Source organism: Rhinichthys klamathensis, unplaced genomic scaffold, assembly GCF_029890125.1.
Source record: "Rhinichthys klamathensis goyatoka isolate OS25496 unplaced genomic scaffold, OSU_Roscu_1.1 h1tg000439l_1, whole genome shotgun sequence".
In the NCBI taxonomy this organism is placed as follows: Eukaryota; Metazoa; Chordata; class Actinopteri; order Cypriniformes; family Leuciscidae; genus Rhinichthys; species Rhinichthys klamathensis.
In genome coordinates this window covers 265,816-290,237 of record NW_026606935.1, presented here as the reverse complement: position 1 = coordinate 290,237, position 24,422 = coordinate 265,816, and the positions used below count along the sequence as shown (strand labels likewise).

At 40.7% G+C, this 24,422-nt stretch overlaps 1 protein-coding gene across 3 annotated transcripts in view; it reads right to left on the bottom strand.

Annotated features, from left to right (window-relative positions):
- The window catches only part of grb14 (growth factor receptor-bound protein 14), a 114,529-nt gene that overhangs the window by 74,858 nt on the left and 15,249 nt on the right, over positions 1 to 24,422 (bottom strand). For 2 of the 3 annotated variants that reach the window (XM_056236127.1, XM_056236126.1), the window contains exons 2-3: positions 14,091 to 14,296; positions 7,579 to 7,705 (exon numbers count right to left, since the gene is read on the bottom strand). In XM_056236127.1, the coding sequence (XP_056092102.1) occupies positions 7,579 to 7,705; positions 14,091 to 14,269 (306 nt within the window). In that variant the 5' untranslated portion in view covers positions 14,270 to 14,296. Of the gene's footprint in view, positions 1 to 7,578; positions 7,706 to 14,090; positions 14,399 to 24,422 lie in introns of those variants that run through there. The other variant, XM_056236124.1, reaches the window with a different exon arrangement.

Below are 24,422 nucleotides of genomic sequence, written 5' to 3'. Positions count from 1 at the left end.
AACTTTGATAACATTTATTTTGTGGCTTATAATGTCTAAAAATAAATTCAAAAGCAAAATGTGTAGAAAAAAAACTATATTAGGGAGTGGAAATGCCTAATATGAACCAATAAGAGCTCCTCTGCTACTATCTACTGGTTATAGTGTAATTTCATGTCTTTTTTTTTTTTTTAATGTTGGTTTTCCATCAAATGTTGGATTTAAAAAATAAAAAAATTCTTGGTTTAGTGTTGATGAAGGGGTACTTGAGACTTATTGATGGGTTGTGGTGGCACTTAAGGCTAAAAAGGTTGGGAACCACTGTGCTAGAGAACAAACCTATCTGTGAATTGCACTATTATGAAAACAGTCGCATTAAACCTGAACCGGCATCCTAATGTCACCACATATTGGCCTGCTCTGCGATCGAAGGTCTGTAATTTCAGCCAGCAGGGTGAGCAAGCCTGTCTGTCACACACACGCACAAGTCTGAAGATAATATAGAGCATTAGCGTCCGCCCACTTTTACAGCAGCGTTGGTTCCACAAGTATATTGTCCATTCATTTCTCCAATAGGGATTTTAAAACAGTCTTGGTTAAAGAGTTACAAGCCATGAACCAACCCAACAAGCTACAAGGTCAATCACAACATTACAAACTTTAATTTGAAGCAAAATAATTTGAAAATCAGATAAAAAGACAAAGGGCACAAGACTGCGAATGAAGGAAAGAACTACAATTGCATTTAGCAGTGCAATAGAAATAATCAAATTCAAAATTATGAAAAAAATATAAACCTATTAGTTTAAAATTGACGATTAGCTATATCTGTGGAAACAATATTTTAAGTTTATGGCAAAATATGCAATTATTTTAGTATGACAGTTTGACAGCATAGCAAGGTCTGTCTTTAAAGACTTTTAAGTTTATGTTAAAATCAATTTACTTATGTAGAAAATGAATGGAGTTTTAACTTCTGGAAGCCAGCTGTTGCACTCTATTTGTGTTGCTGCCCAGCCCAGGACCGTCTTTTAGGGCGGACACAGTCTGAGTCATCGTCTATCCTCTGCAAACTAGCACAGCAAAAAGTTTTCGTGACACTTCCACCCCATCCCCCTCTGGTTTTCCCTCCTTTTCACCAATATACCGTGTCTGTAATTGCTAGCCTCAGATATAATACGAGAGGGATCATTACTGCCAGCCTCAAATGTAATGAAGGCCCCCATAATGGCAAACTGCAAAGCCACATTATGACGGCACATTTCAATATGCTGTAATTTGCCGAATTTGCTGCAGGTCAAAGCTGTTCCGGATGGCTGTCCATAACATATATTTGTCATATAATAAGATCCACAAGGGTCTTGGTTTTCCCAAATCAGCATTGTAAGCAGATTGCATTGGCCATATTATAAGTTCAGGAGCAAATCGGCTCTGAGGATGCATCTAATATACGACTGATAACAAACTCGTAAAATACATCAGCATAACAACAAGATATGAACGGTTCTCAGCTTCCATCATCTCATACAGAAAACAAAAGCTCTTCACAGTTAGTGATAAAAACTTGTGAGGCATTTCAACCAAACAGCTTTTTAGTAGCCATTTAGTAAACATTTTTAAAGCAAGAATAAAATAATATTCAACTAAAATACACCTGACTTACTAAACAGGGCAAATTAGTCAAATTATGGGATTAGAGACTGGAATCCCATAAAAGTGTGAGTGGAAATTAGGCTGGCGACACACGTGAAGATTTTGATCCCGATTTGCACCCTCAAGCGATCAAGGCTTCTCACAAACAATTTTTGTCCAAAAAAATCTCAAATTGTGTGGTGTCAATTTGATTATTTTACTACTCCCAGCCACGCCGGAGCCCGCACGATCCCAAATCTCTTCCACAATCCCGACTCCTGATCAGACTGCCTCTGACATAATACCGTGATAGCTAATGAGAGCGACCAACTTCACCAACCAGATGCTGCGTGCTTCTATAGATAAATCTTGCCACGAAAGTAGAGTTTTCAGAAAGATTTTAGATTCAGATTTTATCCTTTGTTTTTCTTCCCGTGAAAAAAAACTCGCGCCAGGAGAACCAACTGATGATGTTGATCGTCCTCCACAAGTCATGTTTGATCCCGTGATTCTCTGTGAGATCTCGTCTCGCTGTTAATAAGTTACAACTAGGGATGCTCATTTCGGTTATTTTTCCCGACCGACAACCGCCGCTCGTAAATCGATTATTAACCGTTAACTGATAAGATTATAACGTTAATATTGAATTGGCATTAAATAAAAATAAAATGCGTATCTGTGACCCGTTAAAAATAAAAACAATTATATTTATTTATCAAAGGGTTTATTTTAATGTGCAAAGTGCAATCAGCAGCATAAAGAACAGATCAACCACAGAACCTGGATTCAGATCAAATTTTGTGACAACAGAGGAAAAACAGAATAAAATAATACAAAAAAAAACCATGAAATATGCCTACACTTAATATATATATTTTTACACTTAGATAATTAACAAATTAACATGACAAAAAGAAAACAGTGAATCCGTTTGAACGAAACGGATTAAAAGCCGGCATTTTTTTCCGTTAGACTAAGATTTTTCGTTAAATAAAAATAGCAGCCCTACCTCAATCCACACCGTGTCTAATTTTTATTTAAAAAAGCAACATGTCAACGTGATTTGGGGTTAGTCTGGAGCGCAGCCTGTTGACGGTTAGACCCGCGGCAGAAAACACCCTCTCCGATGGCACAGATGTCCCGGGAATACACAGGTAACGTCTCGCTAGAGTGGCCAGCTTCGGGAAGCGCCTTTCATTTGCTTTCCACCAGTCAAGAGGATTAATATCCAGAGATGGAGGATTGTCTCTCATGTAGATGTCAACCTCTTCTGGATAATCAGTGGCTTGACGAGGGGCGCTGTAGTCATCTCCCAGGAGCATCATCATGGCGTTACTTTGGCTGCGGTCTTTATCTCCAGCTTGGGTAGCAGACACCGCTGTCAAATCTTCCGCATTGGCCATTTCCATAGCAGCACACATTTCAATAAGTTTTGCTTTTGCGGCTTCTTTCTCCGTTTGTGCAAAAAACGGGAGATGTTTATGGCGAGGGTCCAGGACAGAGGCGATCAGCGCAGGTTTGGCCACCAGATCATCCTTGTCAACCTGTGACGAACATATAACCCCCCAATTAATACAAAACAACGACAATAATAGTAATGATAATAATAATAGCCTAATAATAATAACTACCTGCATGCGGCCACTTAAGGACTGCCGAACTTTTGCCTTGAACTCCGTCACTCTGTGGCCGTCATCCTCGGCTCTCATCAGGTGTGTGTTCAGCAGGCTAAAGGTGATGGGGTAAATGTTGGAAATTGAAACGTTCTTTTCTGATGACATTATGGTGGTTGCACATTTTAAAGTTTCCAACACGGGTGCAATCTCCTCCATTATTTGCCAGTGTTCGTCTCGTATCTCCAGGGTTCTGGCATCTTGCAGCCTTGTAACCGTTCGGTCAGACAGAACAGCTGTAACAGCCCACCTTTGTTCGAGAAGTCTTCCGAACATGTCACACACCGAGTTCCATCTTGTTTTACAAGACTGAATGAGCTGGTGTTTCGGAAGTTTCATTTGTGATTGTTTATCTTCCAGTGCCTTGCATGCAGGGGTGCTGTGGTTAAAATGCCTAACCAGGCGCCCAGCTGCAACGATGACCCGATGCACGAACACATTAAATCCATCATTTACAGCTAGCTGTAGTGTATGAGCAAAACACGGAACCGACTCCCAGTTCACCCGTTCTGGAGAGTTTGCAGCCACGATGTTGCGTGCATTGTCATGAACACATGCAGACACTTTCCCATTAAGTCCCCATGTCTCCACCGCATCAATTAGTTTAGCTGCAAGGTTCTCAGCTGTGTGTCTGCTAGGCATACTCTGTGTTAGAAGGACAGCTGAATTAACTTGCCAGTCCTCATCGATGTAGTGACACGTTATTGTTATATAGCTCTCCGTTGTGAGTGCCGTCCAGCAGTCAGTCGTAAGGGCCACGCACTTTGTGCTTTCGAGTTGTGATTTAAGCGATTTTTTTCTCTCCTCAAAACGGGCTTCAATTCTACGGGTAATAGTGCATCTTGATGGGATTTCGTAATTGGGCTCAATATAGCCCAGTAGCTCTTGAAAACCTTCACCACAGACGACACTTATGGGCAAAGTGTCTTTTACAACCATTGAACAGATTCTCTGCGTTATCTCCTCAGATCGCCGTGCATCGCATCTTCTCCCTGACAACATGGCGGGCAAAGTTTGTTGCCCTTCATCACTCGATGCTTGTGGATGTTTGCTTCTCAAATGATACTGCATCGTACTCGTACTACTGCTGTATTTTAAAACAGCGCAGCATATTTTACAGGTAACCTCGTCTTCGCCCTTTCTGTTGAAATGGTCCCACACAGTGCTTCTTTTCGATCGCTTCATTTTGCTTGCTCGGTAAAAAAATGTCTGCAGGCACGTGTGTGGTTGCGCGTGTCGATGCGCCCCGTGAGTTAATACATAGTTTTAACTATATAGTAAAACCTATTTAGTTTTGTTTTTTAAACCATGCAGCAAAAAAAAAAAAAAAAAAAAAAAAAAAAAAAGCTTAAAAAAACGTTTTAAACCGTTTAACTGATAGTATTAATCGGTCAAAATTTTTACTATCGGTTAACGGTTAAACGGTCAAAATGAGCATCCCTAGTTCAAACCCGCCCATAGGGGGTTGGACCTAATGCGCTAACAGAGCTATCACAGATCAGTGGGTGGGACTTCACTTGTAGATACTGAAATCAATATCAGCCATCTTGTTTATAAGCTAAGCTAACAAGCGCTGTGGAGATAGGAAGTTATGACAATGACGGAAGAAACTAAACATGATATGGAAGAAACTAAACATGATATGGAAGTAGAGGATTTTGAAATTCTGCTGCTCGAATCCGCTGTTCGTGGCTATCTTTACGAGCCGCAATTTAGTGAAGAGCAGCTGAGCCTGATGGAGGAACAGGAGGCGGACGAGGAGCCCGGACTGGGCGGACTGCTGGTGCCTGTGCTCTCGCTGTGCGCTGCGGACACAGATAGAGTCCGTCTGCTGCAGAGAATTTCAACGATAGCAATTTCTCCTGGACGAAATCTCTGAATCAGACGAGCACACGGACGTTTGTGTTGTGATGTGAACCATCCTAGTGTCGCACCGCATATGTTCTGACTGGAACATCCAGGTATCACGCAATAATTCACCATATAGAAAGAAATACAAACGAGGAGTAATTCACTAATGAGTTTGCCAATGTAACGGGGTTCGTTGTCGTGGGAAGGAGGAGGCGGGAACCGGCGAACATTTAAACATTTTAATAGTAAAATAAACAAATACAAAACAAAAGTATAAGCCAGCTGGCCACACAAAACAGAAACAAAACATAAAATCAGGCCTGTTCCTTTTGTGCTTCCGCTCCTCCGTGAGAGATATGAGACCGCTGCGTCTCACAGGTGTCATTCATTATCACTCGCGCCGTCCTCTCACGTCCCTCGTCCTGCTCGCCACAGCCAACTAACTAGACATTTTGTGTGAAATGAATTTCAAACTCTTTTGGCAGCAAGTCTTGTAGACGGAACGGAAGAGTGATTTCTCTGTTTGCACTGTTCTGGATTAGTGGGAGTGGCTTGCGGAGCTGTGCAATGTGGTGCATTGTGGGAGTTGTTGTCTTACATACAAATGCGCCCTAAAGTTATTTTCTGTCTTTTCTCGGTCAAGAGGGCACCAAATTCAAAATTTCTTTTACATTTCGACTACATATATAACCCACTTTCAATAAAGACTAATGTTGAAATGGGTGGAGTGACCCTTTAAAGAACACAGATACAGCAGCTAATCTCCATTATGACCAACGCAATCTACCAAGTTCAGAGTAAATTAGCGTAGGGTCGCAAACAAACAGAGCTGATGATAAACAGGTGTGGGTGATCTGCTAACAACACTGGTGCAGCAAATGAAAAATAACAATGTTTGTCAAATATGTCCGTCTGTCCATCCATCCATCCATCTATCTATCTATCTATCTATCTATCTATATCTGTATCTATCATGTCTGTATCTGTGTATATATCTGTCTATATGTATATATTCTATCTATCAATCAATCAATCAATCTATCTATCTATCTATCTATCTATCTATCTATCTATCTATCTATCTATCTATCTATCTATCTATCTTATCAATCTATCTATCTATCTATCTATCTATCTATCTATCTATCTATCTATCTATCTATCTATCTATATCTGTATCTATCATGTCTGTATCTGTGTATATATCTGTCTGTCTATATGTATATATTCTATCTATCTATCTATCTATCTATCTATCTATCTATCTATCTATCTTATCAATCAATCAATATATCTATCTATCTATCTATCTATCTATCTATCTATCTATCTATCTATCTATCTTATCAATCAATCAATATATCTATCTATCTATCTATCTATCTATCTATCTGTATCTATCATGTCTGTATCTGTGTATATATCTGTCTGTCTATATGTATATATTCTATCTATCTATCTATCTATCTATCTATCTTATCAATCAATCTATCTATCTATCTATCTATCTATCTATCTATCTATCTATCTATCTATCTATCTATCTTATCAATCAATCAATCAATCAATCAATCTATCTATCTATCTATCTATCTATCTATCTATCTATCTATCTATCTATCTATATCTGTATCTATCATGTCTGTATCTGTGTATATATCTGTCTGTCTATATGTATATATTCTATCTATCTATCTATCTATCTATCTATCTATCTATCTATCTATCTATCTATCTATAAAATCAATAACCTTTAAACTTCCAAGCTTTTAAAACTATTTTAAGCTTTGAGGTGAACTTTGTCAAGCTGACAAATCAAGGTCTGTTTCGATGTACATTCCTTTTCAAATTATAAGTTCTGTTAAAAATATCTATATTGCCATATGCCATGCTTTTTGTACTGGATTAGAAACTAAATCCAAAAATAGATAGATTCAGAATGCTGACACAGCGATTTCATTCCCCCGTCCCAGTTCATTTCCATTCCTGCTAAACTGGTTTAACATCGCTCTGTTCCTTGCTTACGTCATTAGCGCTCTGGGGAGGTTTTCACATTCTGCCTGTTTATCAGCCTCATCTGCATGTGTTTCAGTCTCACTAAACTGTACACACAGACTGGGAATTAAACTAAGACAGTGGAACAAACATTAAATTAGAAGGTGATTTTGGAACTAATTAACCAAATAATCAATCAATCAGTCAACCAATCAATCGCTTAACCATACATTTTTCAATCAATGCAAATGCATACATTAAAAAATATATGCTTCCAGAAATGATACACTATGGCTCTGTTCTATGGCCTGCTAAGAAAACTTCTTTTGGCCAAATTCTATCTATTCCCCAAAGAGAAGACAATCCCATAATGCTCCCTATGTAGGCCGTAGACAGCGAGGCAGCTCTTCTGAACAGTCGTAGCTTGAGTAAATCGCGTATGCCTCACCTGAGTCGCACTGGTTTTGGTCCAGGGTAACAGACACTCAGACACTAGAGAGACGGTGGATGGCAGCAACTCTGGGAAGGGATTCGGGACGGGTCCCATTTGTGTATCATCCACCTCTCTACCTTTCCTGAGGAGAGAATGAGAAACCAGTGGTAAGAGACATGAATAAAACCAATGGCATTAATACCCCAATTACCCTGATTCCCACGACAAAAACCCAATAGGATTTGCATTGGCTTTTGGATTATAAGCTTTGTGACCAAAAAAGTTTATGATTCTTACACGTTTTGTTCATCATGATAATCTTCAGGCTTTTTGAAGCCTAAAAACAATTGCCAGAAGTAAAAAGCTAAACATAGGCTATAAATGAACTACACCACAGTGAGTCACATGACTTCAACGTAACCATTAAGCTTCGACAACTCAGTTTTTATTCAAAAAACATTTCCCTGAAACTTACAATACATATACTACAGTATATATACAATACATACTAGTTATAAACACAACTAGTGTACTAGTTCGGCATGATGATGTTTAATGTAACTGACAACCCCATTTAGCCAAGTGTTAGCATCCATAAAAGTAAAGTAAAAGCTTAAAAAAAATTCACAAAGGGGTATTGTATGTGTCATATAGTCATAAAAACATGAATATATCTTGAGCTTGGTTTTACCACACACTTTAAATGGTTAGTTCGCCCAAGACATGAAGTTGTATGCAATCCTTACCAGCACTATAGTGCATACACACTGACCCACTCTGTTGTCACCTCCCTGGTCAGAGTTCTGGCCGCTGGAAGTTTTTCAATGAAGTACTCCCGGTTATTTTCCGGGGTCACAAAACTGTGCGTTTTTACATGAAAAAAAGTGATTTGCGTTTCAAAGCTTGATTAATTTATCACACAAAAAATGCATACCTCAGTTTTAATCGGCACTATTTTCTATCCATTTCTATCAATGCTGCTGTCAACGTCAACAGTGCGCACGTTCCGATCAGCTGTTCCATAGTGTTTACACAATCGATTGACAACGACGTAAAAAGTATTAAATTAACAATGGTGCGAACTTGTAAATTCCCAGGCTGTGACCACAACGATGTGCCGGGATCAAAGTTCAGATTCCATCGTTTTCCTGTTTCGAATATAACTATGAGACAGTTTACCGAACCGAGCATAATCTCCATCTGCTGTTAGTCGACCTCACCAGCAGGGGGTGCAAGCGCGTATTGTTGATTTGGCTGGTTGCCATCGGCTACTCTGCGGGAGCTAAAATATCCAGAATAAAGGATTTTCTTCGCTGTAGTGCTCACTTCAGCGAAGACGATTACATCCCCAACCAAGGAGGAAAAGGAAAATTAAAGAGTTTTGCTGTACCAGTACCACGGGTAAGCTCTATTTACTAACTTTATGATCCCATGTCTAAACTGTACGGTAAACAAGCTGATGTTTAGACTCCCTTATAAAACACGTGAAAAGATGTCTAATATAAAAACAGCTATAGGGATATTGGTAAATTTGCTGAGAAAACTTATCACACACAATTGAGGTTTTGTGTTGCAATCAATAACATTGTCGTTCGTTGTGGTAAAATTACTTTCATCATCTGATCCGTCTGGCATTGTGCTAAAATTGGTTTCATCATCAGAAGTTTCGCAGTCAGACATGTTGTCAGCGAGTCGCGCTATCAACAGCTGATCTGAACGTGCGCACTGTTGACGTTGACAGCAGCGCGGATTGATAGAAATGGATCGAAAATAGTGCAGATTAAAACTGAGGTATGAATTTTGACCGGCGTGTTTTTTGTGTGGTAAATTAATCAAGCTTTAAAACGCAAATAATTTTTTCACGTAAAAACGCACAGTTTTGTGGCCCCGGAAAATAACCGGGAGAACTTTATTGAAAAACTTCCAGCGGCCAGAACTCTGACCAGGGAGGTGACAACAGAGTGGGTCAGTGTGTATGCACTTTAGTGCTGGTAAGGATTGCATACAACTTCATGTCTTAAAAGGGCGAACTAACCCTTTAAGCATTTAACCAAAAATCAATTTTAAAAAACCCATTGACTTCAGGACAATAGAACCCGAAGTGCTAAAATGCTAACTCCTTTCCAGGTCTCAGCCTACAAAAATACGTCATCCTGCTGCACTCTATTCAGATAGTTTAAAAGGACGGCTGAGGCACATTTTTGAGCCAATTATCTCAGCTGAAAATGTAATGTAACTCCTTGCATAAGTAACAAACACCAAAAAATCGATTTCACTCAATCAAGTCTGAAAAATCCTTAATATCCACCTTTTGCTGAACTTGGAATATCTTGCTCTCATAGTAGAATTATCCTTTACATTTCCAGTCTCCGGTGTTTCTAGTCAAATTAGTGCATTTTTAGAGCTGATAATGTAACGTTAAACCTATGAAAATGGTTTTAAAAAAGCAAAGCTTATAAATCAGGAGTTTTTTTTAATGCAATTGAAGACGAAAAGTAAAGTCACTAACACAATTCTTTCTTCCTTTTTTCTTTACACCAAGATCATGTTTAGGTGATCGTTAAATAAAGTACAGAATTGTTTATTATTGGTGTTTTGTCTATTCTTATTTGAGTTTTGCTTCGCATTTAAATTATCAAAAAACAGGTTTTGTAATGTTAGCATGGTATAATGTTAATTAGACCATTATAGGTTGAACTGACAGAAAAATTAGAATTTGAATTAAAAAAACATTGTAGCAATATAATGTCACATAATATTTTTCAGAAGATAGTTCAATCTGTAATTGTATCCCTTCCATCAGTAACTCAATGTGTTTTTTTGGCACATGCATTAAGCAGGGAACGCAAATATTTATTTGGATAACTTTAAATAAAACGAGACCGTAATATTGCATCCTATTGTTTTCAATGACATTTGGATAAGGATCTCGAAAAACAAGGGGTCTGAGAACGTGGGACTCTGGGTGCAGGTGTTATACGATCTTCCGAACAGCAGGAGGCGCTGTCTTGAAAAACAAGGGGTCTGAGAATGCGGGACTCTGGGTGGGGGACTGTAGCTGCAGGCTCCGAGTCTGCAGCTTCATAACATTGTGTTTTTTGGCCTATGTATGATGTAGTTATGGTTTCTACCAACAGGGGCTAACTGCTAAAGCTAACCAGGGAACTTGCCTTGGCAACTAGCTTTTTATATTTAATTTTATTTAATTTTATTTCAAGTAATGAAGAAGGGTTTTATGGTTTTAGCTTTAGTTAATGATAATAACCCTGGGTGAAATCAAAAAGTACATCTGCAAATCTAAAATGTGCCTCCTCAGGGAAAGCTAGCGGCATCAAAATAGCACTTATCATGCATGTGAGACGTGTACGACATTTCATAAACCAGACGTCCTGCATTCTCAGCGCAGCAGACAGCAGCTGTGTGTGAGGCAGCGGTTGAGGTCATATGATGACTGAAGTCCCGGGCAGAGATGACTTCATCGGCTGTACCTGAACGGTCCCCGGAGGGCCGGTGTAAAGCGAGGAGAGGCAGTCTGAAGCTGCGTGATCATGTGCTTATTTATAATCCGTTTAGAGAGTTCTGTTGATGGGTAAATCTCACTGAACACGTCGAGAACATGGACGGGTCATATTTCACCGCCTACATTGAAATAAATATTGTTTGCTTAAAGAAAATGAAGCTTGTTTGTAGGACCATTTTCATTAATATAATGTGGAAACAAATAATTATTAATTATTAAAATGATAAAGTTTTAATTCATTATTGTAGTATTTATTGTATTGCCTTTTTTACATGCTGAATTAAATATGAACATCATTGTTTTGCAGTCATTTTTAATGCATCACAGTTTTATAGTGCTAAAATAGACTTTGCATTATGCAAATTTACTTTTTCTCTTTTTTCTTTTGATAGAATGAACATAATGCAATGCAACATAATGTGTGTGTGTGTGTGTGTGTGTGTGTGTGTGTGTGTGTGTGTGTGTGTGTGTGTGTGTGTGTGTGTGTGTGTGTGTGTGTGTGTGTGTGTGTGTGTGTGTGTGTTTTTGATCCATTTCAGCTGGAACGCCAGAGAGAGAGAGAGAGAGAGAGAGAGAGAGAGAGAGAGAGAGAGAGAGAGAGAGAGAGAGAGAGAGAGAGAGAGAGAGAGAGAGAGAGAGAGAGAGACTTGCTTTTATATTCCCATTCACTGAAACTTTCCAAAAGAAATATCCACAAATTCATAAATATAGATTAAAATGTAATTTATTCCTGTGATCAAAGCTGAATTTTCAGTCTTCAGTCACATGATCCTTCAGAAATCATTCTAATATGGGGATTTGCTGTTCAAGAAACATTTCTTATTTCTTATTATTACCAATGTTTAAAACAGTTGTGCTGCTTCATATTTTTGTGAAAACCGTGATACTTTTTTAATCAGGATTCTTTGATGAATAGAAAGTTCAAAAGAACAGCATATATATTCAAAATAGAAATATCTTGTAACTTTATAAATGTCTTTACTGTCACTTTTGATCAATTGAATGCATTCTTGATGAATAAAAGTATTAAAATTCTTTTTAAAAAAAACATACTGACCCCACACTTTTGATGTGTATATACACACGCTGTATATATTTATTAATACTTTTACGTTTTGGGTCCGTAATATTTTTTAACACCCACACACACACACACACACACACACTAGGCAAAAACAACTTCAAAGAGAATCACCACAGCAATTTAACTAGTGCAAATTAGGGAAAGAGTAGAAAGAGAGAAACATTTGTGAAAATAAATCTCCACCATTGAAATCTGCAGAAGTCATACAGTGAAAAAGTCTGAATATTTGTATGCGTATGTGGCAGGGTTTACTTAGGTCAGTCCCGGTTTCACAAGGTGTGTCCCAGGTAAACAGTCAATTGTCCTGACAGTGTACTTAAAAATGTCCTGTTTCAGATACATTTAAAAAACGTCTTCTTTTGTGTTACACAGAATAAAATAAAAAGTCATCTGGTTTAAAATGAGTAAACGAAGACAGCATTTAAAAAATTTTTGCGTGAAATATCCATTTGACTACATCTTTTCATTTGTGTGAGTAAGCATCAGTTAGCAGTTAGCACTAAATAGTATTCTTCAAAAATATATTTCATAAAACTCAGATTTTTAGAGATATCATTCTCAGATATGAAATATAACATGATCAGACTTGTGGCTTTAGGTGCATCGGGGTTTTACACCGCAATAAGGGCATATTTTTTGTCATAAAAATAGTTCCTGAAAATTATTTTCAAAAAAAAATGTAAATTCTCACTGACAACCTGAAAAAAGACAACCTGCAATTAGTTATTTCTACCTGATTTAACCAATAGAATTTAATCTCAATTGTAGGTCGCTTAGGATAAAAGCGTCTGCTAAATTAATAAATGTAAATGTTTTGTTGTAAAATGTATGTATTAGGTTGATTCAGTGATATTTTTGACTTAATTAAAACCTTAGATATTAGATATAAGCCTTATTAGATATAAGATTAAATCTTAGATATAAGAAAACTTAGATATTATCATTTTTAGGTTACCTTTTTTCAGTGTTGATCACAACAAACTCATTTCTCATTTCAAATGACAGCAGAATCACGCCTCTAGTCTATTATAGTTTGGGTATATGGCATTTTTGGGGTTTGGGTTCAAAAGGTTCAAAAACTACGAGGATACCTGAACATAAACACACGTTCACCTAAGGAAACTTGTTAAATCCATGTCTACTTCATTTGAGCTCAGTTGTTTGTTGGTTACGGCACAAATAAACACTTCAGAGTCTTCTTTCGAGGGCTGGAATCAAGCCGCACATTCATGATCTCAGCGCTACCGTATCACAAACACGCAGAAGACGTGACGTCCGGTAAAGTGGCCTCCGACTCGAGCTGGAAAGTAGCAGGTGCTTGATTTGATTCCAGTGTCTGTGCTGTTGATGAGAACATCTGTTTACAGGTACAAAGTCTAGGTGGTTCTCACGTAGACCTTGCAGAGAGCACAAAGGCAGCTCTATTCCCTGTCCGATCTGACGTGTTAACGATTAACCGGTTAGGAAACGAGGTACGGTATCGACGTGGGGAACCTAGTGTCCTGAACTTGCTTATTATACAGTGTGTACACATGCACTGCAAATAAAATATTTCATAACTCTGCATTCCTGTCTTGTTTTCCAGTACTAACATCTCAACATTCTTAAATCAAGATGCATTTACTTGAGATGCACAATGACAAAAGATATGCTTAAAACAAGAAAAAATATCTGACAATGGGGTCAGAAAAATATTCATGTTTTCCCTTTGAATTAAGTTTGTTATTATGACCCCATTTGGCAAAATATTTGTTCTTGTTTCAAGCATAAACATATTTTTTAGTCAATTTGCGTCTCAAGTACATGTATCATGATTTGTAATGGAAAACAAGACAAAAATACTGAAAATGAAAATCCCCTTTTGCAGCGTGCACACTTTCACGGACGTTTGCATGCAGTTGCAATAGAAAGTGTGTGTCCTACCTATTCCCCTTGAAGAGCGTGGAGACCGCAGCATTGGGTGGCTGCAAGGGCGAGCGCAATGGGATGAAGGCTGGCCCGACGACGTTCCCACTGCCTCTCGCTCCCCGAAATATGGCCGCTTTCTCCCCGAGGCTGCCAGAGGTGTGTGTCTCATCCAGGGAGTCATTCATAGCACTCATGGAGCCAGGTTACATCCAGCAGCTCATCTGGAGCACAAGACAGGACAGACACCATCAGGATAGGCGTTTGTGTGTGTGTGAAGTCAGCGTGCTCCTGACGCTGCCACAAAAACACACACGCACATGCACAAACGCATGCACACACACTCAGCCTGTGCTGCCCCTGCATGGCAGGCCGTCCTAGCCTGGGAAGTAGATCCCTCCTTCCAAAACATGATCCGCAATAAAGTTATTTTTAACTCTATGACTCCTGAATGAGCTCGGCTCGCTCTTGCGCACACACACACACACACACACACACACACACACACACACAAGCAGGCCTCTCTCTTCTGGATTTCTGTTTTTTCTTTGCAGACCTGCTCGGACAGACAAAAGGTTTCTTGGTTATAGGTATGCGACGTAGCTCTGTAATGAGAGCTGGAGTTCGGCCAGACAGTAAAACCTACTGTTCCTTTGTAATGGACTTCGCTCCGCTCTCTTCTCTTCTGGCCTGAAGCCAAGCAGGGAGGTTGACCTCTGTGTTTGTGTGTATCACTCACAGACTGGGACTTATAAAGAGACCTGTACTGATAACAAGAGCACTAGATACCACTTTCACACTTTAGTGTGCACTAAAAACTGTGCTCTTAAAAATAAAGGTTCTTTATTGGCATCTATGGTTCCATGAAGAACATTTGACATCCATGGAACCTTTTCAATGCACAAAAGTTTCTTTAGATTTAAAAAAAAAAGTCCTTCAAACTAAGAAAAAAATGGTTCTTTTAGGAACTGCTCACTGAACGGTTCTTGAGCAACCAAAAATATTTCTTCTATGGCATCGCTGCAAAAACCCACTTTTGGGATCTTTTTTTTTTTTTGGGATCGGGAAAAGGTCAGCAAACCTGGACTCGAATTCGGTTCGCCCAGAGCCATAGAGAGAAAGAGTTGCGACACGCTTTGATGTCGCCGCGACGGCTGTCACGTGGTTCATGTAAGCCCAAATAGTTCCAAAACATACGCGGGCTGTCATGTTCTTCTATGGACAGACAGCAGCGATTGGATTATTAAACGGTAAATATAAAATAAAACACACACCCAAGTACTTTTTAAGCTGTTATTGCATTTTGTTAATGTCAGTTTTGCATTTGGAGAGGCAGGGTGACAACTTAGATAAGTTTTAGGCTATATTTTTGGAAGGGAAAAGCTTAGTGTTCATGTTCACATGGGTAGTAGCACTGGCTTTAGCGGCTCTAACTTAACTTTTCCATGTCATTCATCTGATGATGGACGTCTCATGATATTTATTTTAGCACAACTGGGCTGTATTAGGCTATTGATTCCCGTGATCTTGCTTATAAATTCCGATTCAGCCATTAGCCTACCTTCGTGATCACGCAAGTCCGTTCAGAACTCCAACCAACATAAAATATAAATAATTACGCTGTGCATGTACAAATGAATGATTTAGGAGGGAAATAGACCGCTCCCATAACGTAGAAAGCAACGACTATATACAGCAATGTTCGGTAAATATTCAACCGAAAAATATTCTTCATAAAATTAAACCGGAGAGATAAGTTAGTTAATGAGTGAATTTACTATGTTCCTAAATACATATAAGCACATATATGCATAACCCTAACCCATTTAAATAAATGAATTGTGTGTGTGTATATATAATATTATATATAGGCTATATATATATACACTCACTGGCCACTTTATTAGGTACCCCATGCTAGTAACGGGTTGGACCCCCTTTTGCCTTCAGAACTGCCTCAATTCTTCGTGGCATAGATTCAACAAGGTGCTGGAAGCATTCCTCAGGGAGTTTGGTCCATATTGACATGATGGCATCACACAGTTGCCGCAGATTTGTCGGCTGCACATCCATGATGCGAATCTCCCGTTCCACCACATCCCAAAGATGCTCTATTGGGTTGAGATCTGGTGACTGTGTAGGCCATTTTAGTACAGTGAACTCATTGTCATGTTCAAGAAACCAATTTGAAATGATTAGAGCTTTGTGACATGGTGGAAGTAGCCATCAGAGGATGGCTACATGGTGGCCATAAAGGGATGGACATGGTCAGAAACAATGCTCAGGTAGGCCGTGGCATTTAAACGATGCCCAATTGGCACTAAGGGGCCTAAAGTGTGCCAGGAAAACATCCCCCACACCATTACACCACCACCACCAGCCTGCACAGTGGTAACAAGGCATGATGGTTCCATGTTCTCATTCTGTTTACGCCAAATTCTGACTCTAACATCTGAATGTCTCAACAGAAATCGAGACTCATCAGACCAGGCAAGATTTTTCCAGTCTTCAACTGTTCAATTTTGGTGAGCTCTTGCAAATTGTAGCCTCTTTTTCCTATTTGTAGTGGAGATGAGTGGTACCCGGTGGAGTCTTCTGCTGTTGTAGCCCATCCGCCTCAAGGTTGTGCGTGTTGTGGCTTCACAAATGCTCTGCTGCATACCTCGGTTGTAACGAGTGGTTATTTCAGTCACTGTTGCCCTTCTATCAGCTCGAACCAGTCTGGCCATTCTCCTCTGACCTCTGGCATCAACAAGGCATTTCCGCCCACAGAACTGCCGCTCACTGGATGTTTTTTCTTTTTCGGACCATTCTCTGTAAACCCTAGAGATGGTTGTGCGTGAAAATCCCAGTAGATTAGCAGTTTCTGAAATACTCAGACCAGCCCTTCTGGCACCAACAATCATGCCACGTTCAAAGTCACTCAAATCACCTTTCTTCCCCATACTGATGCTCGGTTTGAACTGCAGGAGATTGTCTTGACCATGTCTACATGCCTAAATGCACTGAGTTGCCGCCATGTGATTGGCTGCTTAGAAATTAAGTGTTAACGAGCAGTTGGACAGGTGTACCTAATAAAGTGGCCGGTGAGTGTATATATATATATATATACATATAAAATATTATTAAAAATATTATATATTATATAAATCAGGTTACCGTAAGTTAGCTAACGTTAGTGAAGTGTTGGTCACGTAAGCTATCGCTGCAATTAACCTATTATCTTCCAATAAACATTTACTAAAACTGGCTACAGAAAATATAACTACAGACTAGATTCACGAGAGGTCGGCTAATGTGTGTAAAAGTAAAAATAAATACAGTTATTTCATTAATTTACCAGCGAGCGTACTTCGGGAGCACTGAAAATGAATGGGGTTCAATGGAGAAACTATCAGTGTTTGGGACTATCGGCTGCTCCACAACACGCGTTACTTCCGGATTCCAGAGTTCCTATGGCGGTCTATGGGAGTGTCAGTTGTCAGTTGTATAAACGTTGCATCACAAATAAAGAAATTTAGAATAGGGTGTAAAGAAAGATGCAACACTTTTCAGCTTCTGACCTAGATACTAAGGGCCAGATTTACTGACAACTTGCACCAGCACAAACCCTCTTTGGGCGTTTAAAAACACTGTCAGGATTTTCTAAAGACACAGTGAGAAATTAGCAATGAAAAGGTGTAGGCAGTAATTTTTGACCTTATTGCAAATGCATATAGGAGTTTCCCATCAGATGCAAAATGTATGTGCAGACTGAGAGAATTTAAATGAATCATGCAGTGTGATTTACTAAAGTTTGCGGTGGTCCATTTAGTTGTATTTATGCCATTATTTACGGCCCGAAAAAAAAGCATGCCTTAACCCATTGAATTTGTGCATTGTCAGTAGATAACCCGCAGAACTTTCCACTCCCATATGTGCTTTTATTAGATTGCGACCACATAACAGTTTGACCTTTTTAGTAAATCTGACCCTAAATCAGATAATACACTGCAAAACACTAGTTGGATTAATGAGTTGGTTAGTTCATGTGCTGTGATGATCCTATCTTACTATTTAAACTTCAATTTTCAAGAAAAAGGAGACTGTGACTTGGAAGAAACTTCATAAAGCCTTAAGAGGAATCAAATGCAGCCATTCTGCTCTGGTAAGCCTCATGCAACAATACATTTATACAATCAAATATGATCTACTTATTATTAAAATAGTATTTCATACGGATAATACTTGACCATCCCAAATGCCACCTCCCCTACTGAAATGACCACGCTAATTTATGCTGGATTGATATCGGTCAAGCTGTCTTTCTACCAGTGTTAATTTCGTTGACGAAAATAACGACGAAAATTATTCGTCAACGACATTTTTTCACAGACGAAAACGAGACGATAACTAAATAAAACCTAGTTTTGAATGACAAAGACTATGACGAAAATCTATTGACATTTTCGTCAACGAATAAAAACTAGACGAAAATGTTAGATAGTGACGATTTGGGAAGCGATCCGTCAGAACTGATGTCCTGCGTGTGTGGTAGATGCGCACATTTGTAGGCTACTGTAACGTGATCTACCCCGCGGTCATAAAACGTTAAAAAATGTGAACGTCTGGGAGAATGAGTAGGGCAGACATATAGATCTCTGAATAAGAGTGACTGTAGAAAGTCTCTATTTGTTGGTATGAGTCAATGATAACACAGAATGTAAATGACTGCGTTTAATCCAAACATTCGATAACTGGCATCCGATACAGACCAGATAGAAGTGCACCAAAACCACCGGGCATTCTGACTGGTTGAGACAACCCAGTACGGTGGCCCATAATAAACAAACTGCATAATCATTTAACCAAACGCCTACATCCCTTCCTTTTAGTCTTTAGCCCTATCAAACAAGGCAACACTGGTAAACATGTCTTTGCAACATAACTAAAACAAATAAGGTTAAATGAATACCTCATATTGCACTTTAACATTTAGGCCTCTTCATAGTCTACTAAATCACCAAGGGTGTTTAAGTCCATGAAATGTCACAATACTGAACACGCTGAATAGCTGGGATGAAATTACACCAGGAAGAACATTTTTTTTTTTTTTTTTTCACATGTATTTGGGATTTGGTCTGCAGATGCGACCTGAACGTGTGGTGTATTGTGTGTCGTGACTCTCGATGGGTGAGTGCGCTGCTGGCTTGGGCTGGGGGGAGGGTGGGTGTTGGGGTTGCACAGTGTTTGGTGTCGGCATTTGTGGTGAAGGAAAACTGTCCACTGTAGGGGGGCAGGTGTCCTGAGGGTCTGGGTCGTCCAGGAGCTGCGGTGGTGGCGGCTCAACCACAGGGAGTATGTGGCGGCGATTTCTCCTATAAGTCTTCCCATCTGCTTGAACTATGTAGGACCGTGGTTCCCTACTCATCTCCTTCACCGTTTCAAGTTTGTCGTAGCCTTTCGCTGTCTGCATGCGGACCACTTGTCCCTCTGCCAGCGGCTGTAGTGGGTGGCTCGACTTGTCGTAGTAGCGCTTCAGCGTGCGCCTTTTGTTGAGGAGTTGAGCGGTGACTTGCTTGACATTCCTCGTGGTAGGCTCCAGCAGTTTAGTGCTCACCGGAATTGCTGCACGAGTTTGGCGAGACATGAGGCGCTCGGCCGGAGAGCCTAATGTTGGGTCACGGGGAATGTTTCTGAGGTTCAGGATATTGAGAAACACATCGGACCCGTCCCTGTGTGATTTCTCCATGAGTTGCTTGGCACTGCGGACAGCTCTTTCCGCGAGTCCATTTGACTGGGGAAACTCTGGGCTGCTTGTGGTATGAGTAAAATCCCATTGTTCAGCAAAATCCTTGAACTGTTGGCTGGTGTATTGTCTAGCATTGTCAGTGACGAGTATGTGAGGTGTACCATGTACCGAAAAGTGTCTTTTTAATTTGGATATGACGGCTGATGAGGTTAAGTCTCGAAGGAGGTCGACTTCAAACCAGCCGGAATATGAATCCACGAGAACTTGATAATGTTTGCCATGCCACTCAAGAATGTCTGCGGCCACTGTGGACCATGGCAGATCTGGAACAGGGTGGAGCTGGAGGGGCTCTTTCGGCTGATGTGACTTTGTGCTATTGCATACTGCACATGAGAGCAACTCTTCTGTGATGTTCTTTGACATTGTAGGCCAAAAGATTACACCTCTAGCTCTACGCTTGGTTGCCTCAATACCTGGGTGGCCTTTGTGTACAATGTTGATGTACTCCTTGCGCAGGGATCGGGGAATGACGGATTTATGGCCTTTCATGATGATACCATCCTCCACTGTCAGCTCATCTCTGTATGGAAAAAAATGGCTGATGGCAGACTGGAGCTGGCTTTCTCTGGTGGGCCATCCGCGTCGAATGATAGTGGCAAGAGTTTGTAGCACCTCATCCTCTGCTGTGTGTCTACGGAGTTCCTCCAGGCGTATTGAGGAAATGTAGCTCACGCTCATGACTTCGTAGTCACTGTTTTCCACAGGGCTCTGTGGTGCTTGTGAGCTGGGAGCTCTTGAGAGGGTGTCTGCCAGATACATGTACTTGCCCTTTTTGTAGACTAGGCTGATGTCGTAGCTTTGCAGGCGAAGCAACATTCTCTGGAGACGGGCAGGAGCGGCATGGATGGGCTTTTTCATGATGGTCACTAAAGGCTGGTGGTCGGTTTCTACGATTGTGGGCTTTCCGTAGACATAGTCTTTGAATTTTGTGCAGGCAAACACAACAGCCAGAAGCTCCTTTTCTATTTGGGCATATCGCGCCTCTGTGTCTGTGAGAGCACGTGACGCGAAGGCTACTGGTCTACCGTTCTGTAAGCATGCTGCTCCTAGTCCATAACATGACGCGTCACAAGTCAGTGTAACTGGGTCTTTGACATTGTAGTATGCCAGTACTGGTGGGCTGGACAGGCATGATTTGAGGCGCTCGAAAGCCTCTTGGTGCTGTTGAAACCAGCACCATGCTGTCTCTTTGCGAGTGAGTTTCCTAAGGGGCGCTGCGATGTCGATGAGATTTGGGATGTACTTGCTGAGGTAATTGACCATGCCCAGGAAGCGTTGTAGTGCGGTCAAATCCGTTGGGACTGGCATGTCGTTGATCGCTGCAGTTTTAGACGGGTCTGCTTTTAGGCCTTCGCTTGTGAAGATGTGGCCTACGTACGCTACCTGGCCCAGGCGAAATTTACACTTGTTCGGGTTTAACCTGAGATTGACTTCCCGTGCCCTTTCGAGCACCTTTCTCAAGTTGGCGTCGTGTTCGGCCACTCCGCGGCCTCCTATGATGATGTCATCGACAATGACTGAGCAGGGGTAACCCGCAAACAGTTGTTCCATGGTATGCCGAAGGGCATCCTTAGAAATCTGTAGCGCCCAAATGGAGTGCTGAATGTGGTCAGCAGTGACGATTTCTTGTCGAGACGTATCTGCCAGAACGAATTCTTTGCATCCAGGACAGAAAACACTGTTGCCCCAGACATTTGCGCTGCCACCTCTTCGACGCTGCGCATTGGGTGATGGGGTCTTTTCAGTGCAGTGTTGAGGTCTTTGGGGTTGATACATAGTCTGATTTCTCGCTTATCCTTCTTATGTGCTGCTACCATGGACGACACCCAGTCGGTTTGTTCTGTGACTGGTGTTATGACACCCACGCATTGCATTCGTTCAAGTTCGGCTTTAACTCTTTCTTGCATTGCAACGGGGATACGGTGAGCTGGGCGGACCACAGGCTGTATGCTGGTATCCAAAATCATGGAGTATGTAACCGGAAGTTCTCCTAACTCGTCGCTGAACAGGTCTTTGTACTGTGTAAATGTCTGTGAGCTAAAGTCCGTGCTGCTCTCCACGCTGATCTGGTGGACGTCTGGACTCATTTTCACAACCCCCATGTCCATGCACGCACGAAATCCTAGCAGTGGTTGCACTGCTCTGTCCACAATGAAAAACGGCAGTGAGTGGTTCTGCTCCTTTAGGCAGCACCGCAGTGTGGCGATTCCACTGGTCTCAATTCTGGTGCCTCCATAAGCAACAAGGCTAGCTGCTTTCTTCTGCTTTACAAGTTGTTCGCTGCCATTAAGCCTTCTGAGGGGTGTCCAGTGACATCACATTGCATTTTGCTCCTGTGTCCACTTTCATCTCTGTGGGCTTGCCGTTTATACGCATTGTGACAAATCCTTCATCCTTTTCAATGGCTTTTAGATTCACGCAATCAACCTGACTGTCAACTTCAACGCCGTCCACATAAAACGTTCCATCTTCACATGTTTGTTCCTCTATTTCTATCTCGTTAACGCTCTGTCTGCCAGTTTTCTGTCTAGGAGGTTGCCTATCTTGTCTGCACGGTTTAGACTTGCAGTAACTTTTAAAGTGGTTAAACTTTTGGCAACTGTGACACTGTTGTCCGAATGCTGGACACCTTTCCCGCTTAGCTGCTTGGCTGCCTCCACAATTGTTGCACCTCGTGATAGTCTGTGAGGGGGGCTGGGGCTTTGGCCACTGCATTCTGTTTGAAACTAGCTTAACTGCATTCACGCTGGCAGAGTTACTTTGCGATGCTAACGTCTTGCTACTTTCCTCGGTCATCTCGTGTATCCGACAGATTGAAATGGCTTTGGCAAGTGTTAGCTCGCTGTCCCTTAACAGAGCTTTTCTCAACGTGTCGCTGGTAACGCCACACACGATGCGGTCGCAGATTAGCTCCTCTGTTAGGTCTCCAAAGTGGCAGCCTTTAGCCTTAATCCTTAAATCACTAATGAATGATTCAATGCTCTCACCTTGTTTCTGACCTCTGGTATGAAATTTGTCTCTTTCCATAGTCCTGTTGTTTTGAGGATTGCAGATTTCCCGAAACTTTTTCTTCAAACATTCGGGGTCCTCTCGAGATTCAGCAGGGGTAATGATCCTTCCGCCATCTCCTGGCGCGCGCACTTCAGCAGCGTAGGCAAAAGAACGCTCTCGTTCGATGGCGTCTGGACCGGCAATGTTGAGAAGGATATAAGCTTGGGTTTTTGTTGACTTGTCCGAATGTGCGGCAGCAATAAAAATATCGTACTCCCTCTCAAAAATACGCCAATTCTCGGCGATATTTTCATCAAAAACGAGAGGGTCGGGTCTGCGAAATCCATCCGCCATCACGTTGGGTAGAGGAAAACAACGTTGTCAACTGGCGATAGCTACGCTAGCGCGGTCCAATGCAACAGTTTGTTCAACGACGACAGAGAAAGAAAGAAAAAACACTCGCTGGCGAGAGGTCCGTACTCGCTTCTGACACCATGTAGAAAGTCTCTATTTGTTGGTATGAGTCAATGATAACACAGAATGTAAATGACTGCGTTTAATCCAAACATTCGATAACTGGCATCCGATACAGACCAGATAGAAGTGCACCAAAACCACCGGGCATTCTGACTGGTTGAGACAACCCACTACGGTGGCCCATAATAAACAAACTGCATAATCATTTAACCAAACGCCTACAGTGACGATGCAAAAAAGAGCTCTATTCGGTGCGGTTTTCTGTGCGCACACACCTAACCCGAAGCGTGCAGTCATGCACAATACACCTACAGCGCGCGAGTAGGCTACTGAATTGAGCTCTCTTTCGTGTCTGAATGGAGAAATACACAACAGTATGTCTAAATGTCCTTTTTGGAGAGTATTCATGTAAACTATGCTGGTTATGTCTTAAACTGTGAGTGTGTCGGATGTGCATCAGTGCAATTGTATCCGCATGTCATTGGACATGATCCGACGTCTTAAAGTGACAGTGGCAATAAACCTAATGCGGTCCGTGTCCTTAATTTTGATCAAGCAACAAAAGAAAAAGAGAAAAGCATTCACTGTTTTATAATAGCTTTAATAAGGATTAATTATATTTAATTCATACAAATAAATATGTCTGCTTGAAAGAATAAAGAATGATGTGTAAGTAGAACAAGGAATGAATATATCATTCATTGTAAAGAAGACTGTGTTGTACTTTAGGAAAAGTGGTTTTATTTCATTTTAAGATATTTTTTAAGTAACAGCAGTTAAATCTGTATCTGTATTGCATGTTCAAACTTAAAAATCATTCATATTAATAGGTTAATAGATGTTTTCTCCGGGAGTATATGGGTTTGGAAATTTTAGAGAAATTCTAAATTAACGCATTACAATTGAACTAAACCCATTATATTTTAGTCGACTAAATCTACTGTAGATTTAGTCGACTAAAATGTTATTGTATTTCGTCGACTAAAACTAGACTAAAACTAAAACAATTCAGATGACTAAAATATGACTAAAACTAAATGGCATTTTAGTCAAAAGACTAAGACTAAAACTAAATCAAAATTTGCTGACAA